Source organism: Phodopus roborovskii, unplaced genomic scaffold, assembly GCF_943737965.1.
Source record: "Phodopus roborovskii unplaced genomic scaffold, PHOROB, whole genome shotgun sequence".
Taxonomy (NCBI): Eukaryota; Metazoa; Chordata; class Mammalia; order Rodentia; family Cricetidae; genus Phodopus; species Phodopus roborovskii.
In genome coordinates, this window is record NW_026126540.1 from 33,816,989 (window position 1) to 33,835,920 (window position 18,932).

Here is an 18,932-nt window from a genome sequence, read left to right on the forward strand (position 1 = left end):
AAAGGCACGTGCACCACCAATGCCCTGCATTTTGTTAGTTACTATTTTGAAGCTGGGTCTTTTGTAGCCCAAGCTGACCTTGAGTTCTCTATGTAGCCAAGGTTGGCCTTGAACTCCTAATTCCCCTGCCCCCACCTCCCAAAAACTGAGGTTATAGCTGGATGACACCATGACTGACTTACACCACACTTTTGTAAGAGTTTTTCATGGTAACTTTTTTACAGGAAGTTGCAAACCTATAATTAGGTACCAAAGCTAAGGGAATGATTATATACAGGGTAACATTTAAAAATAGTATCTTTTCTAAATAACACTCAGCTGCCTTTTTAAAGCATCCTTGATTGTTAATCAGAGAATGCTTTGAGCTATATAATAGAAGGGATTTTTGTTTATCTTAATTTCCATGATTCATAAAACGCTGGACTCCCACCAGTTTGACAATCCTGAGTCTAGATCATCCTGTGGGTGAAAAGCTCTTTGGCATTGCCTCTCTGACTATGGATTACAGGGGCCTCACCAGTTGGAGTCTGTGTCATGTCAAATGGGATTCTTTGTTCTCAGCGCCTGCCCTCAATGCACAGACATGATTTTCAGTCTTTCCCTTGCGTACTGTTCAGAATGAAGCCACACTGAGGGAAACCTCTACAGGATCCATCAAGCTTCCCCAAGACCAGACTGAGGTTTTTTTGTTTTTGTTTTTTTTAAATTCTGTTCCCTGTTTTCATAGATGATGTTCTGTGATGTTATCCTTTTCAGGGTGATCATGGCTATAAGCAATCCAAAGACACTGAGGAGAGGCTCAAAGTCATCCCCAAATTTTGTTTTCCTGATTCAAAAGACTGGGTGCCAACCATGGAACTCAAGAGGTAAGCAGGCTCCTTCTGATTTCAGTTTGCTGGAACTGCATATAGAATCAGAGTTTGTTATAGATGGGTAGAGTCAGAGTAGAGCTCCGTGAATGACCATGAGCAGATGGAGCTGCAGTACGCTGGGCTGGGGCAGAATTAGCGTTTCCTATGAGGGCTCAGGAAGGAGGAACACAGTTTGTGCATCTTCTTAGTTCACCAGTTCTGTAGAGCAAAATGGGTCCATATCACCTGCAGTTAAAAAAAAAAAAAGCCTGAATTCAGCGGCAGAGGGGAGGGAGAACACCACGCTGGTACCTTGGGGGTTAAACCTAGAAAACCTAGAAACAGCAAAACAGAACAATTGTCATCATCTTATTTCTTCTTCAAGTTGACAGAAGCCACAGCCTGGATTCGGTGCTTCCTTATGGTCCTTGTACAGAGGGAGGCTCCAGTTTGATAGGTGTGGGTAACTGAAGCATTAGAGAATTGTGTGGGGCTGGAGGGATGGCTCAGTAAGACCAAGTAGTACTCTTGCAGAAGACCTGAGTTTGGTTCTCAGTACCTGTGGTCCAGTGCCCCACTGCCTGTGACCCCAGCTCCAGGAGGGTCCTGCGCCTCTATTCTCTAAGGGCACCCAAACTCACGTGTGTGTATATTAAAAAAATAGTAAAAATAAATCTTTAAAAAGGAATTTATTTAAAGTATCTAGAGGAAAATACCAATTTTAGTTTCTAAAACCATTATCCCCCAAATCCTGCTTTTGTTTGTTTATTGAGGACGAGAATGTAATGACTTCACTAGACCCAATATAAATGATAAATGAGTGTTTATTGAGGAACACTTACCTAGAAAAACACAAAGAATCTGGGGAGCATTTCTCTGCCTTCCTATCTGATCAGCTGACCCACCAGAAAGACCACAAAGGAAACCCACGCCTTTAGCTTCCCTCCTTCCGCTTCAGTCCACCTGAAGCCACACCCCAAAGGGTGTGGCCACTGTTCCAGGTTCACAAACAAAACACCTACAGTTTGTTTGTTTTTTGAGACTGAAAATGTAGCCCTGCCTGGCCCAGAACTTTATATATAAACGAGGGTGGCTTCAAACTCACAGAGATCCATTGGCTTATGCCACCCGAATGCTGGCACTAGAGGTGTGTGTCACCACGCCAGCCTCAAATCCCACTTTCATAAATAGGTGTCTTCTTTATTCACACCATAATGTAGGTATAGTAAAATAACTCTGTACTCTTAGTTACTCAGGGATCATAAGACAAGGGAGTTGTCTTGAGCCCAAGAGTTGAAGTCCAGACGGGGAAACAGTGAGACTCTGTGTAAAATCCAAGCAAGCAAGGGGTAGAAAAGATGGCTCAGTGTCCTCTGGCTGCTTTTCCAGAGGACAAAGGTATTCTCAGCACCCACATAGCAGTTTGCAAACAGCTGTAATGCTAAGTCCAGAGGAGCCGATGATGCCCTCTCCTGGCCTCCACGGTCACTGCACAGATGTGGTGCACAGACTCTCATCTAGGCAAAACATCAATATACATAAAACAAAAAATATAAATAAGCAAGGAAAACTACATTGTAATTATTAATTATGCCTTTTAGGTGAAGAATCTTGTGTAACTGAACCATGTCATGGGTTGATGACCTATTAGATGATGCTCTCAGCTATTGCTCTAACAGCCGTGCCTCACCTCCACACTTAGCCGCTGCCTCCCATAACCAGTTGAGCCTGATTCTCTCAGCTGTCGGTGTCTGTGTTGTCACTTGCACTGCTAGCTGGGGTACAGTCTCACCTATCGGCCTGCTCCATGGTTGGCTGCTTCCTCCTGCATAGTGTATGTTCTAGAGTATTTAGGAAATGCAGAAGAGTAAATAAAAAGCAAAGATGATGTGATTGCTCAGGAGTCAGCACTGTAAACACTCCTCTCCAATCGTTTTTTTGACCATATTTGAATACAGATTCCTCAGTGCTGCATAGATGGCTTAGAGGAAAAAGAGCACTTGCACGGGACCTAGGTTTGACTCCAGCACCCACAGCCCACAGCCAGCTAACATCCCAGTCTCAGAGGACCTGAGGCGCCTTTGGTGTCTGTGGACACTGTACCCAGTGGTACACAGACATGTATGCAGGCCAAACACTCATACCCAGAAAGTAAAAACACACTTAAATATTGATTCATTATTCAAATGTGAGAGTTTTTGGTTATTAAGTGAGTTTCTTTTTGTTTTTTGAGACAGGGTTTCTCTTTGTAGTTTTGGAGGTTGTCCTAAAACTCATTTTATAGACCAGGCTGGCCTGGAACTCACAGAGATCCGCCCGCCTCTGCCTCTCAAGTGCTGGGATTAAAAGCCACCACACCCAGCTGTGATGTTTACTTTTGGCCCATGTTTATAATAAGTTAATATTTTTCCTGTTGATTTGTATATATTAAGGATTAATCTGGCTGAGCAGTAGTGGTGAGTCTGATCTACAGAGTAAGTTCCAGGACAGCCGGGGCTACACAGGCAAGTCCTGTCTCAAACAACAGCAAAAAGGGTATAATCCTTTTCCTATCTGTGTATGTATGAGACAAAGAATTGTCATGCATGTTCACGTGAGGAAGTTAAAGGACAACATGGTTCAGTTCTTGCCTCTGCCTTGTCTGAGACAGGGTCTCTTATTTTCCACTGTTTGTGCCAAGCTTGGCCTCAGAACTAGTGGGGTTCTCCTGTCTCTGCCTCCCATCTCACTGTAGAGATGCTAGGATTCAGATGCATGCTATTGCATCCAGCTTTGTGTAGACCTATGGGTCTGTATCCAGGTCATGCTTACACGTCATCTCCCCAGCCCAGAGTAGTCTTTCTTCTATCACTGTTCTACATGGCCTCTCAGAACCAAACACAGAAGAATCTGCAAGGGAGAAATGGTATAGAATCCTGTATAGCTCAATTGCCTGTTTGTTTGGCTAAATTAGATGCTGAACAAAAGGGAACAGCAATACCAACAGCCTATCCCATACCCACTCACTTATCCCAGGACAAGGCCTAGGGTACTATGGGAATGTGACATGAAACAAATAAATGTTTCTGCTTCCTCTTAGATCACTGAGTGACTCCTCTAACTTGTTCTGTGAGTAATGTCTTGCACAGCTGTTTTTTGTTTCCTTTTGTTTTCAGTGAAACATTTTCCTTCGTGTTGACTGGTGAAGATGGAAGTCGGTGGTTTGGTTACTGTAAGAAGCTTTTGGTGAGTACCAGATTGGTGCCAGAGTCAGTCACGGAACAAGGAAGGCTGACAAGGGACTTGAGAAGCACTGTCTCTACATAACTTTAGGGGCTACTTAATTATGTAAACATCCAAGAAGCTGCATTAGGGCTGGCAAGGCTCAGTGGTTAATAACAGTGGTTGGCCTTCCAGAAGACCCAGGTTCGACTCCCAGCACCCATGGGGAATGTGGCTCAACGCTGACTGTAACTCCAGTCCCAGGGGATTTGATGCCCTCTTCTGGCACTTTACGGGCACTGCACACACATGGTGCCTGGACATACCTGCAGGCAAAACACCTAGACACATAAAACAACAATAAAGTTTTTGAAAAGAAGCCATGTTAGTTTCCATAGCAAGAGCGAGGTGGCATAGGCAGACTGTGGGTTTCACTCCATTGTTTCTTTGCAGTAGAGAAAGGCACTCATGACGTAGAGACTGTCACTGTGGCACGTTAGACAAATGCAGTCCAGAGAGCCAGTGGAGGGGTCTGAGTTCCTCACCACCTGTTTCGGGTGGACACCCCCACTCCCATCCTCCCATCCCCTCGTTCACGTGCTCACTGAGGAGGAAAGCCTCGCTCCTGCTGCCTGAAAGATAGGAGAGAAGCCCATGCACACCTGTAGTCCACCAGCTCTGGTGTCTGAAGAGCATTGCTTGAGCCTGAACTCTGGGGCAAGCATTGGCCACATACAAGGAGCTGATTAAATATTAATAGTTAAAATTAGTAAATCCTTGCTCTGCTTGGTTTGTTTTTCCAGCCAGAAGGCAAAGGAAAGCGGTTCCCTGAGGTGTACTGCATGGTCAGTCGCTTAGGCTGCTTCAATCTCTTCTCAAAGGTGAGTGAAACGGGAATGCTGGGCAAGAGCTTATAAGTCCCAGGCGATTCTTGGTGGTTTCACTGGAGAATATTGAGTGGCATCGACTTTAACATACTGCTTGGGAAAACTCCCAAGAGTAGGTAAGGACCTCAGACTCTCAGGAGGGCTCAGCAGGTAAAGGCTGATGACCTGAATTTGACCCTTGGAACTCACATGGGGGAAGGAGAGAACGAGCCCCACAGGTTGTCCTCTGGCCTGCATATCTGTGCTGTGACATTTGCATGACTCTGCCCAAATGGATTTTTAAAACACAGTTCTTTATTGATTCATAGAGAATTTCACATCATATACCCCAGTCCTGCTCATCTCTTAGTCCTTCCGTATCCCCCTCTCACCCCTGCAGGGCCTCCCCCAAAATAACCCCCCAGATTAATTAAAAATGAAACAAAACAACAAACCCCCCTCCTCACTCCTCTGCCTTTCCAGCACCCCTTCATCCATCCTAGTGGCATTGGCCACCGGGGAGTCATACAGTAAACCCTTTTGTCCAATCAGCCCGCCTACAAAATGTTCATTGCACTGAGTCATGGTCTTTCAAGGTGTCTCATACACAGTCATCCCCCCAATGAATTTAAAATGAAAAAACAAAAACAAACAAAAACAAAACCCAATAGGTGTGAAGGCTTAAACTTAGACCCTGAACTGATCACGTTGCCAATGCTGTTCTATTATGGTTTTGGTTTGCTAAAACTCCTAGGTTTAGGTTTTTCCTTTTAAAGGTTTATTTATCTTTATTTTGTGTGTATGGTGTTTTGCATGTGTACATGTCTGTATACAACATGTATACATGGTACCCATGGGAGACAGAAGAAGGCATCAAATCCCCTGGAAGTGGAGTTATAACTGGTTGTGAGGTGCTGTGTAGGTGCTGGGAGCTGAACCTAGGTCTATACTAGTAACAAGTGCTCTTAACCACTGAGTCAACTCTCCAACCCCCACAGTTTTAAAAGAATATATCCTGAAGCATATCTTGCCTCTTGTTTTTTTCTAGACCCAACTTGCAGGATGCCATTGTCAGTATTTGTGTGTGTGTGTGTGTGTGTGTGTGTGTGTGTGTGTGTGTGTGTGTGTGTACAATGTGTATATTGCCCTTTTGTGAAATGAAAATGGTCTCTAGGGGTTGGTATAATGGCTAAATGGTAAAGGCACTTGCCGCCAAGCCTGAAAACCAGTGTTCAATTCCTAGGACCCACCCAGGAGAAGAAGAGAACTAACAGCTCCCACAAATTTTCTGACTTCCACTTGAGCCATGGCATGCCCACACCTACACACACACACACACACACACACAGAGAGAGAGAGAGAGAGAGAGAGAGAGAGAGAGAGAGAGAGTAAAAATTGTTTTTTAAAAAAGTAGATTCTAAACGTAAGTTGACTCACATAAAGATAGCCTTGGGATGTGTGCTTTGAGCTTTTATCAGTTTCTGGACTGAGGCCTTAGTAAATTACTGTGGAGTTTGTCTGTATGTTTGTTGGTGTTTTGTTCCCATGCAGATTCTCGATGAAGTAGAGAAGAGAAGAGAAATGTCTCCAGCCCTTGTTTACCCATTCATGCGAAGTGTCATGGAAGCCCCTTTCCCAGCTCCCGGGCGCACCATCACAGTTAAAAGCTACCTCCCTGGGGCTGGAGATGGGGTAAGTTAATTCATCGCACTGAGGTTTAGTAGCCACCTAAAAGCAAGCCTTATACTACTACAGGCCCTGTGTACAGAATTTGGAGGGGGTGGGGGTTTACCTGCTCACAAATAATGACACAGAGACTTATCATTAATTATGAAAGCTCAGCCTGTAGCTTAGGCTTAGGCCTTACTAGCTCTTATAATGTAAATTAACTCATTCTAACATGTAGTGTTACCTCTCTTCCATCTTGTACCTCCTGTTGTCTCTCCTATCTCCTGGCTCCTTTGCACACTTGGACTCATCTCCTACTTCCTCTCTCTCTCTATTCAGAAGTCTTGCCTGTACCTCTTGTCTAGCTATTGGCAGTTTAGCTCTTATTAAACCAATCACAGCAATATATCTTCACACAGTGTAAAATACCCCACAGCAAGGCACAATTTCCAGAAGCCCATATGTAGGGAGGAATAGTTTTACCTTTTCAAGGTAATATGCTTTATTTCCTTGAAATTCTGAAGAAACATTGAATGAATATGTGAGGTAGTTGATTCTCAGGCTCAGGTTTTCTACCTGACATAGAATGGGTCCCTCTATCGTGGCAGTCTCAATACAGTAAACCACAGATGTGTGTGTGTGCATGCGCGTGCACACGTGTGGATATGTATATACATAATGTATGTGTGTATATATTTACCAGCTGGAATTACTTTACCTGAACTTTACAGCAGCTTTATAAACTCCTTGTAGCAGACTTTTTTTTTTCCCCAGACAGGGTAATCGCTATGTTACCCTGGCTGACCTGGAACTCTCTATGTAGACCAGGTTGGCCTTGAACTCATAGAGATCCATCTGCTTCTATCTCCCTAGTACTAGGATTACACCTGACCCAAGTAGCAGACCTTTTTCAGACTAGAGAAGGAGCAAGACTTCTGTAAATGTTGCCACTGGGTGCTGTCCAGCATCTGCTCTTCTGATTTTCTCTTGCATTTCAGTCCATTGAGCTCTGCCGACCACTCGATTCACGACTGGAACATGTGGACTTTGAATGTCTTTTCAAGTGCTTGAGCGTGTGTCATCTCATCCGGGTCTGTGCCTCCCTCCTTTTAGAGCGGAGGGTAATCTTTGTTGCCAACAGCCTAAGGTAAGAAGTAAGTGGAATGTAGTGGGATATTCACTTTGTCTCCTTCTGTGGCACTGACCACGCCCATTGGGGGTGGAGCCAGGGGCAGAAGTGACCTGGGGAAGTAGGTCAGAGGAGGTGCTGGAGAATGCCCTCTTGCAAGCCCCACTGGGACAGGAGGACTTCCAGAGGAATTCTTGGAAGCAGGAACCTGCTGGTGTTCACCTGTCGATGTTGTGAGTTATTTCTCCCTGAATAAACATCTGTTCGGCCTAATTGTTTATCTTGATCCTTATAAACCACGATAGTGGAATATGTTATTTTGTGCTGGTGTTTGGCTTGTGTTTACTTTTTTACAATGGGGCTATATTTAAAATATCTAGAACTGGAGCTGGAGAGCTGGCTCAGTGATTAAGGCACTTATTGCTCTTGCAAAGGACCCAGGTTCAGTTCCTAGCACCTAAAGATGACAGAAATTGTAAAGACTTGTGCGTAAAATTAGAAAGATGGCTAGTTAATAGTGATACACACCTTTAATCCCAATACTCAGGAGGCAGAGGCAGGCAGATCTCTGAGTTCAAGACCAGCCAAGGCTACAGAGACCCTGTCTCAAACAAACAAACAAAAAACCAACCAAGTAATCAACAAAACAGAAAGAAGTTTAAAAAAAAAAAAATGGTATTACTCAAGGCTGAAGGGTTACAGTTGTGTCCCACCTACTGAGAAGGCTGGAGGCAAAAGAAATCACTTGAGCCCAGGAAATCAAGGACAGCCTAGGCAGCACAGTGATATTTCCCCCCCCCCTTTTTTTTTTTTTTTTTTGAGACAGCATTTCTCTGTGTTGCCCTGAAACTGGCAAAGGTGTTGTTGTGGATGTCCTAGAATGCGCTTTGTAGAACAGGCTGGCCTTGAGTTCACAGAGATCCCTCTGCCTCAGCCTCCCAAGTGCTGGGATTAAAAGTATGCACCACCACCACCTGGTGAACATTGGGATTTGTTTTTTGTTGTTTTTTTTAAACAGGATAAATTGTGGTGAATCAGACTGAGATGAGTCTGCTAGCAGTTGATACATGTTTACATGTTCACAGGGTTGTTGGTCTGTGAAGATCAGTGAAGTCACTGTGTAATTCTTTAGCATATTTGAAATATGTTCTGTGTGCTGCTCTGGATGTGACATGTCCTTTCTCCTCTGTCTAGCACCCTGTCAAAATGTGGCCATGCGGTGGTAGCTACACTGTATCCGTTCACCTGGCAGCACACCTACATCCCAGTGTTGCCAGCCTCCATGATTGACATAGTGTGCTCACCTACTCCATTCCTTATTGGAATCCTGTCTTGTTCTTTACCCCAGCTGCAGGACCTTCCCATTGAAGAGGTAAGATGGAATAAATTATACCCTCAAGGAGATACTAGAGCATTGGCAAAGGAAACCAAGTGATCTTTTAAGAGGGGTAAAACTCTTATTAATATAATGATTTTATCATTTGGGCTTCAGAAATGGCTCAGCAGTTAAGATCTCTTGTTCTTGCAGAGGACCCAGATTCCATTCCCAGTACCCTCTTGGAGATACACAACTACCCATGACTCCAATTCCAGGATGCAAATGATAACAGACATACATATGAGCAAAACACTCCTACTCATGAAATTAAATAAATCTAAATATTTTTAGAATATAATTGATAATTTATTACACTATCATGTTTTAGAACTTTCTTAAAGTAAAAATAATTCCATATTACATTTGCATCTAATCCTTTTTTTTTTTTTTTTTTTTTTTTTTACAGTAGTGAACAGTAGACTCATCTATATATGAAAAGGAGGTTTTCTTTTTTGAGACAGGGTTTCATTGTGTAGCCCTATCTGTCCTGGACCTCTCTCTGTAGACCAGGCTGGCCTGGAACTCAGAGATCCACCTGCCTCTGCCTCCTGAGTGCTGGGATTAAAGGCATGAGCCACCATGGTATGGCTTGGTTTTCTTTAAAAAAGCAAAACAGTGTGTGTGTGTAATGTGTGTATGTGTGTCAGTTCTCTCCTTCACTTTAAAATAGATTTTTTTTAATGATTCCTATTTTTTAAAATTTTATTTATTTGCAGGTGTTTTGCCTGCATGTATACCTGTGTGAGGGTGTCAGATCTCTTGGAACTAGAGTTATGGACAGTTGTAAGCTGTCATGTGTGTGCTGGGAATTGAACCTGGTACCTCTAGAAGAGCAGCTGGTGCTCTTAATCTCTGAGCCATCTCTGCAGCCCCTCTCCTTTATTTTTCTGTGAGCAACAGGGATGGGGTGCAGGTCATCTAGCTTGATCTTTCTGGCCCATGTTTTCTTTTTTAAATCAACACAGAATTTCTCAGGGTTGACTAAAATCAAGTTGTTGCTGGGCATTGGTGGTACACACCTTTAATCCCAGTTCTCGGGAGGCAGAGGCAGGCAGATCTCTGTGAGTTCGAAGCCAGCCTGGTCTACAGAGCGAGTTCCAGGACAGGCTCCAAAGCAATACAGAGAAACCCTGTCTCAAAAAAACAAAAAATAAAAAAAAGAAGTTATTCCAAATATAGCACATGTATAGATAAGTGCCCCAAACAAACAATATACACCCTAGTGAAGTATTACAAAGCAAATGTTTATATAATTCAGTATTAGATCATAATGGGATATTACATCAAAAGATTATAGTCTCTAATCTCATGGTCCCTTCTCCACTCCCAGGAAAGGTCACCACTGTCTTGGCACTTGTTGTAGCCATCTGTTTGTATTTTGTTGTAATAATTTTATCTTCAAATATGTATGGTGGCTCAGCAGGTGAATGTGCTTCCCAAACCTGACATCCTGAGATCCAACCAAAGGTACAGAAGAAAACTGACTTCTACAAGTTGTCCTCTGTAGACGGCATACCATGGCTTTGTGCATCACACACACACAGACACACACACAAGTAATAAATAAATAATAACACTTTTAAACAGTGTTATCCAGTGTTGTTAGTTTTGAAGCTTGATATAAAAGAATAGTGTAACTTTTCTCTAGTTTTCTTTGTTAGGCATGTGCATTAAGATTCATCTGGGTAGGTTTACCAATAGTTGGATGATTCTGATCCCCTAGAATATGCCATTGTATGAGTGTGCCTCAAGTTTCTTACCCCTTCTGTTGGTAAATGTTTGAGCTGTCTCCGGCTTGAGGTTTTTATGAATAATCCTGCTGTAAATACTTTTACCCACCATACTTGATCCCTACAATCTTGAGTTCTGTGGGTACATGCTTCAAAATAGAATTCTGAGCAATAGGATAAGCACATCTTCAACTCTAGTAAATTAAATTAAACTTTTTCAAAGTAATGCTTATTTAAACTTCTCCCAACAGTACAGGAGAGGAACTGTTGCTCCACATGTCACAAGCTCCATCAGCTTGTGTGGTTTAGCTGCCCTGGCTGGGGACTGTGGAGCTGTATGTATGCTCATTATAGTTGAATTTGTTTTTCTTGATTGCTTTTTAAGTGTGTTTATTGGCCATTGAATATCATATCCTATCTTTACCCTGGATTATTTCTCTTCTATGATTTGTAAGATGTCCTGTTTTTTTGTTTACTTTTATTTCTATGGTGCTGGCGATCAAACCCGTGTACCTACCTAAAAGAGTGCTCTAACCCTGAACCACAGCCCAACTCAAAGGTTTTTTTGGTCTTTTTGTTTGTTTTATTAATTCTTTTGGGGTGCTCTTTTTTGAGGGATAGGGCCTCGGGAAGCTTGGGCTGACCCCAAACTCACTTTGTAGCTATGTATGAAGTTTGAACTTCTTATTGTCCACCTCCATCCCTATAGTTCTGGAGTTACAGGTGTATAGCAGCACACCTGATTTATTCAGCACAAAGGACCAAACTGTGGGCTTTGTTCATTTGAGACAAGCACTCTGCCAACTGGGCTACCTACCTCTCCATCCTTGAGGCTTGCTTGGCCTTTCTTTTTCCAAAACCATGTTCTGAACTTGTTTTCTGGGGTGTGTATGTTTTGTTGGGGGTGAAGGTCGTATGTTCTTGATACAGGGTCTTACTCCGTCTCCAGCTGGGACTTGGCAACTATCCTGTCATAGCCTCCAGACTGCTAGTATTTTATCGTGCATCAACACACCCAACCTAAAATGACACTTTTTAGTGCAGGAGAGTTGTTCATTTTTAATGTGGTTAAGATGCCAATCTTTTCATTTATTGACTGATGTTTTCATGAGCTGCTTACATTTCTCACATTAATTTATTAAGAGGAAGATATCCTCCTCTGTTGTCTCCCTGTATTTTTGACTTTCTTCTGTTTGCATATAGTGTGGTGTAGAGATCATTTGGGGATTTTCCCTCTTTGTAGCTACCCACCTCTTATTGAAAAGGATCTTCTCCCGCACTGCTCTACCACACTGATCTGGCAAATCTCTGTAATATGTAATTGTGCACATCTTTTTATTTTTCCAAGTCATTTGTTGTTTCAATGGATTAACTTTTAAATTGACTGCAACTTTGAGTTAATTTTCTTTGAAACTATTCCCATGGCCTGAAAGAATCAAAGTGCCCATCCCGATCCAGCAGTGCCTGCTGTGTCTGTGGATGTCTCTGGCTGAACCTGCCTGTCTCCTTTATTCCTCAGGTGCTGATCGTTGATCTCTGTGCAGACAAGTTCCTACAGGAGGTGAGTGACAAAGGAGATGCTTACATAATGTTTGGGGATATCGGTGTCTCTGGAGGCAATTAGACAGAAAATATGTGAAAGTGCTCAGAGAGGATGACTCAGAAAGGATGTCTAGTTCATACCCATCTCTGGGCTGACACGGGAGTTAGCCATACAAGACTGGCCTGAAATTTTTGGCTTGAGTTTAAAGGTGTCCTTCCCAAAGGAGGAAGGAGGAAACAGCATAAATGTTATTCTAAAAGAAGTAGCCACACCTTCAACTCCAGAAAGGTGGGCATATACACCTCTAAGTGCATGAAATTATTGGGCTGAGGATGCAGCTCAGTGTAGAGTACCTGTCTCGATCCAAGTCAGCATCACAGAAGGAAGAGAAAAACACTTAGCTCTGGTTATTTGTAGATGCTCAGTTATGCACTTATAATCTAAAGATGAGAACGACAGGAGACTGGGGACAGTGGGCATTTCTATAATACTTTAGAGATGATTTACTAGCAATCCCAACAAGGCATCCTGGGGCAGAAAGAAGTGGTCCTTCTGATGGATGCTCAATGGGGAGGGGTGAGGGTGATGAGTCTCAGAGCAGCTCTCTGGGTGTAAACTGAGCATGGAAACCAGATCTCTTCTAAATCAGTTTGCTTCTCACATTTGAACTACCATTTATTGGGGGATGGCTTTGGAGACAAAGAATGAAACTTGTAGATGAGAGAATTTTACAAGGTGTTGCTTAGTTTTTAAAAGTGAAGTTAAAATACACAGTAAGCACCATGCACTCTGACTGCGTAGGTGGCAGCATTTCGAAGGACGCTCCAGGCAGAGTATCCACAGAGCCACCTGTGGGATGGGGCTGTTAGCTACTGCACATTTGGACTCTCAGAAGGCTCATGCCATGTGCTTCTCTCAAGGTATCCGATGAGGGTGAAATCCTGCCACCTAAACTTCAAGCTGCCTTGGTACAGATTTTAGAAGATCGAACTGAAGTCTTGGCCCAGGAACAGCAGTTTTCACAAGGTGTGAGACTTGGGCTGAGGGCTTAAGGTTAAAGCAGTGACCACACTAATAATCCAACACTCAGCCAAGGGATGTGCTAAGTAGTGCACCTTGAAAATCTCACACCCTTCCTTACTGATCTGTCATAGGACCTTGGAAAAGTTACATTTATAGAATGCTTTCTTCCTATAGGCCTGTCTCATAGGTCATTTTCTCTTTGAGTTCTTCATCCTGTCTTTTAAAAAGATGTTCCCTTGTCACCAGTATTTACTGACTTCTTCCCCTCCCCTCCCCATGACTCTATAAAGCATGTGTCAGATGGGTGGTGGTGATGCTCACTTTTAATCCAAATACTCAGGAGGCAGAGACAGGTGGATCTCTGTGAATGTGAGGCCTGCCTGGTCTACAAGAGCAGGCTTCAAAGCTACACAGAGAAACTCTGTCTTCTCAAGTAAAAATGCATGTGTCAGTAGGCAGTTTTACACATGCCTTTAATCTTAGCACTTGAGATGCAGAGTCCTTGGATCTTTATAAGTGTGAGGCCAGCCTGGTCTACACAATGATTTCCAAACCAGCAAAGGCTACACTGAGAGACTCTGTCTTAAAAAACAAAACAAAAAGCAGTGCCATCATCCCCATTTCAGATCGGAAGCCAAGGCTGTTTATTGATAGGAACCTGATGAAAGGAAGAGAGCTAGAGGAGTGATAAAGTGTTGTTGTGAGGCAGGGTGTGGCACTGTGTGCTTTCAATCCCAGCATTGGTGGGTGGGCCTACAGGGTGAGTTCCAGGCCAGCCTGGAGAGACCTTGTCTTTAAAAGAACAAAGCCCACAATAAACTGAAGTATTGTTTTGCCAGGCACAGTAGTTCATTACTGTGGTCTCAGCACTTGGGAGGTAGTAAAAGATCCTAAGTTTGAGACCAGCCTGGGAGACATAAAAAGATCCTAAAGAGAGAGGTGTGTGTTGGGGTCAAAATGGATGGATGGAAGGACAGGCAGATAGAAAGCAATGGAAGCATGTCTAATTATTGTCATTGAAGAATACTTGGTATATTGCCTGACATGTACTTCATACTCAGTAAATTATTCTTATTAGAATAAATCATAGTACAATATGAGGTGAGAAAGTTGAGGAGGCAAGTGATTTGTAGAAAAATATAGTGCATTTGTGTTTTGACATATTTTATTTTAATTGGCTCATAGCCTACCAAGTTTTGTAAGGTATCTAATATGGTGACTTCCAGACAAATGGAATTTATGCACTTTATCAGTTAGGCAATTTATAATGGGACAGCCAAACAATGACAGCCATAGACAGCCTGAGAGCAGAAAAGGTGAAATACTGGTCTGGAGATTTAAGACTTGGAATTGCACAGCCAGCTCTGTCTCTGTGCCAGTTGGCTGTGTTTGTTGGCTGCTGCTGCTGTTTGAGACAGGATCTCATACCATCCAAACTGGCCTCGAAGCTCACCATCTAACTAGCTGAGGATGACCTTGAACTCTTGATTCTCTTGCCTGCATCTCCTATATACTAGGATTACAGGTGTGAGCCACCACACCTGGCTGCCAACTAGCTTTCTAAGGAGTAGACTGCTGAAAAGAAGTGGTCCAGGACCACCCTCAGGGGATGAAGTGGCAAGAGAAAACCAAATTGTCATTATTCTCAGGGCTAGACAGGAATCAGGAGACCAGGGGAGCACTGAGGGCACTGAGGCAGCGAGCACTGAAGGGAGAAGAGGGACAAGTAGAAAAACAGGTTGTACTTGCATGTGTAATGAAACCATAGTGTGGAAGCCAGGCTGCAAGATGCAATAAAAGTACCGTGGAGCCTGGCGTCGGTGGCGCAAGCCTTTAATCCCAGCACTCGGGAGGCAGAGGCAGGCAGATCTCTGAGTTCAAGGCCAGCCTGGTCTACAGAGTAAAGCTCCAAGAGAGGCTCCAAAGCTACAGAGAAACCCTGTCTCTAAAAACCAAAAATAAATAAATAAATAGTATCATGGGAGGAAAGCATAGGTCAAAATGGAAGTCATTTGCTTTTTGCATGCCATGAGCTGTGCAGCAAGGTAATATTGAACATTCCTACATTTATTCTTGGTTTTTCATGACTCTTTAGACATGGCTTGTATAACTAGTATCAATATTCCCACATTCACAAAGCTTAAGTTTTTCTCTTTATTTCATTTTGAAACAGATGTGACACTCAATTCTCTGGTGTCTGAAGCATTTGTAAGGTTCTTTGTGGAACTTGTGGGACATTATTCTCTGAATATGACTGTCACAGAGCGTGGGGAGCGTGTGTTCCAGAGGGAGCCATTCCGAAAGTCCCACACTTCCCGGAGTGTCCGCCACTTTCTAGATCTCTTCATGGAGACACAGATGTTTGCAGGATTTGTCCAGGACCGGGAGCTTCGGCAGAGCGGAGTTAAAGGTGGGTTCTACCATAAACCAGTCCCTTCTTTTTGGTGAATACTTAGAAGGATTGAATAATAGACAAAATGTGTGGACTTAAAGGGCACATCTGAGTTACTGTGGGAATTGTCTGTAAACTGTTTAACTGTACAATAATACATGATTGGGGGTTGGAGAAATGGCTCAGAGGTTAAGAGCCCTGGTTGCTCTTACAGAGGTCCTAAGTTCAATTCCCAGCACTCATATGGTGGCTCACAACCATCTGTAATGAGATATGATGCCCTCTTCTGGAGTGCAAGCATACATGTAGCCAGAACACTGTATACAAAATAAGTAAAATCTTAAATAAAAAATTAATTAATTAATTAATTAAAGAAAACAGGATCAGGGCTAGGAAGATGGGTTATCTGGTAAAGGCTTATTGTTAACAACCCTGACAATGTGAATTCCATCCCTGGTTCAGTGTGATAGATGGAAAGAACAGATACCCACAAGCTAACCTCTGACCTCTATGTGTGCTGTGGCTTGCACATGCCAACCCCAGAAACATACACATAATTAAGTAAATAAGTAAAAAAAAGGCATTAAAAATTGACCCATCTTATATTTGGGGCATAGCTCTGTAGTACATTGCACCTAGCATGTGCAAAGACCTGAGTCTGCTCACAGCACTGCCAAAAAATGAAAGGAAAAGGTTTTATTTAATTCATTTTCAGGATAGTGTTGGACAATCTCCCCAATGTCTTCTTCATAGGTTTATTTGAAGTCCGGGCCCTCCAATATTTGGAAACAATTCCTGAGTCGGAACCCAGTGGGGTAAATAGAATTTTGCGGAGTCTTGGTGAGTTACTTTGCTCTCCTGTTAGATAAATGGCTGTAAAAGAGCGTCACAGAAAACAAACCTCATCCCAAAGACTCATACTCAGGGTGGGCTCTGAGCTGTCTCTCTTAGTGAAGCCCCTAATTAACCTTATGGTAAAAGTTTCCATGCCATGGTCACAAAGTTTTTCTAGGTACATCCTTTAATGATCCTGTTTAGCAGAAAAATATATACACAATAAATTTTACACACAATTTTAGGGTGTCCATGGACCCCTGACTTGTGGACCCATGGACTTTAGACTTAAAAAATACCTGACCTGGAGGAATGAAGAGCAGAGAGAATGCCTCACTCTAATTTTGCATTTCTTATGATTTTTAAATTCCAGTATGACATGGGAACAGTGATGTGCCTATCCAAAACAATGACTTTAACTCTGAGCTTCAGGATATATGCTTCTGATTAGACCCTGTCCTTACCTAGCTGAGACCACAGCCAATTATGCTGCAGGTTATGATTCCATCTGCACCTTGGGGTTGGATTAGATCAGATGATCATCTTTAGGGACTTTTTAAAAAAGTTTCCCTTGTGCTCTGAGAATCTCTAGGGGTGAGCCAGGTAATTTGAAACTCAGTTTGAGTTGAAAATCACTTGTATTAGATTATGTCTTGAGTTCTTTTCCACTTCTGCAATAAGACACTTTTTTTTTTTTTTGTGGCTAAACACATCTACTGATAACTTCCCATTAGTGCAACAGAATGCCTGAGATAAGGATGGGGCTTTAGACTCCAGAGGCTTATTTGGGCTCCTAGTTTGGGGATTTTCAGCTCATGACTGATGGGCTCTGATGCTTTTGGGCCTGTGGCAAGGTAATGCATCATGACAAGACATGGGTAGAAGAAGCTGCGTGGTCATGGCTGCCAGGAAGTAGAGACGGAAAGGGGCCAAATATCTACAAGGGCACAGTCAGGACCAGACCTTTTCCCTCTTTAAGGTTCCATTACTTTCCAAAGCTGGGGACCAAGCTTTTACGAGTGGTTCTGAATGGCTAGGTCGTTAGTACCTTTTCCTCAGAGGTACAGCAGGTGAAGTAAATGAACACTCAAGCTCTTTTCCTCCTTCCAGGAAGCAAAATGAGATTCCTCCACAAGAAGTGAGTCTATCTTCTTCTACACATAACTGAAAGTGCCAAAGAGCATTTCTCCAAGGGTGTGGATGCCTTCAAGAGTCCTACAGAGTCCTTGAATTCTAAGGAGAAAGGCTGTCAGAGGAGGACTCTCCTGTCACTGCAAACCAACCCAGAGCAGTCTAGAACCAATGCACTCTCTTCTGCTTCTCCTTTGGGGACTTTTGGTTTGGCTGGTTTGGCTGGTTTGGTTGGTTGGTTGGTTGGTTGGTTGGTTGGTTGGTTTGGGTTTTTTTTTTTTTTTTTGAGACAGGGTCTCTCTCTATGTAGCCCTGGCTGGCCTGGAACTTATTCTGTAGATCAGGCTGGCCTCAAACTCACAGAGATTCACCTGCCTCTGCCTCCCAAGTGCTGGGATTAAAGGCATCACCACACTAGGCCAAGTTATTTTTACTGTGGTGTTTTCTCTTTAGTTATTGGTGGTTACAAGGAGCTCTATTTTGTTTTTGTTTTACAAGACAGGGCTTCTCTGTAATTCTTTGGAAGCTTCCCTGGAGCGAGCTCTGTAAACCAGGCTGGCCTCAAACTCACAGAGATCCTCCCGCCTCTGCCTTCAGAGTGCTGGGATTAAAGGCATGTGTCACCAACACCCTGATGGAGCTCTATTTTGTGCTTAGTCTATGAAAGCAGTTGTCTAGACAAGGAAAAGATCCGGAAAATACTTGGTGTTGTATTTTTTTAAAAACAATTCCAAGATGAGAATAATGAGAGAAATGCTGAGTTCTGGGTACTAGAGAGGCTCAGTAGAGATGGAGAACACTGTGATGTACCTTACACACGACTCTCATTAGGAAAGCATTGAGTTGCTTTAAACCCATGGGTTGTTTGTATTTTCAAATTCCAGTGTTTTCAGTATTGATAGCCCCCTTTTGTCCTATGACCGATCTTGATGAATTTCTCTCATGTTAGTACCTTAAAAAAGCAGACACCATACTGGTCCTCCTCAAAACATGTGTCTTGCTGGAATAGCTTGTCTCTCACCTGTCAACATTATTATGCTTTGTGGATATTATAGCCAATATGAAAATGTCCTTTGAAGGACATCAGCTACCTGTTTGTTGGCTTTTGGTGTCCACAATTTGCTGCATTGTGGTACATTTACAAATGTCATTTTATTCAAGCTCTGGATCAGCCTCACATTTTGCA

At 43.0% G+C, this 18,932-nt stretch overlaps 1 protein-coding gene across 1 annotated transcript in view; it reads left to right on the plus strand.

The window, feature by feature from the left end:
* Dennd2c (DENN domain containing 2C) overlaps nt 1-17,968 on the plus strand; it is a 38,142-nt gene extending 20,174 nt beyond the window's left edge. Inside the window, exons 8-18 of the mRNA XM_051198803.1 lie at nt 757-866; nt 4,007-4,076; nt 4,856-4,933; nt 6,470-6,610; nt 7,585-7,733; nt 8,910-9,087; nt 12,343-12,384; nt 13,287-13,392; nt 15,563-15,799; nt 16,535-16,621; nt 17,726-17,968. Of these exons, the coding sequence (XP_051054760.1) occupies nt 757-866; nt 4,007-4,076; nt 4,856-4,933; nt 6,470-6,610; nt 7,585-7,733; nt 8,910-9,087; nt 12,343-12,384; nt 13,287-13,392; nt 15,563-15,799; nt 16,535-16,621; nt 17,726-17,757 (1,230 nt within the window). The 3' untranslated portion in view covers nt 17,758-17,968. The remainder of the gene's footprint in view (nt 1-756; nt 867-4,006; nt 4,077-4,855; nt 4,934-6,469; nt 6,611-7,584; nt 7,734-8,909; nt 9,088-12,342; nt 12,385-13,286; nt 13,393-15,562; nt 15,800-16,534; nt 16,622-17,725) is intronic.
* Nucleotides 17,969-18,932: the final 964 nt, after the last annotated feature.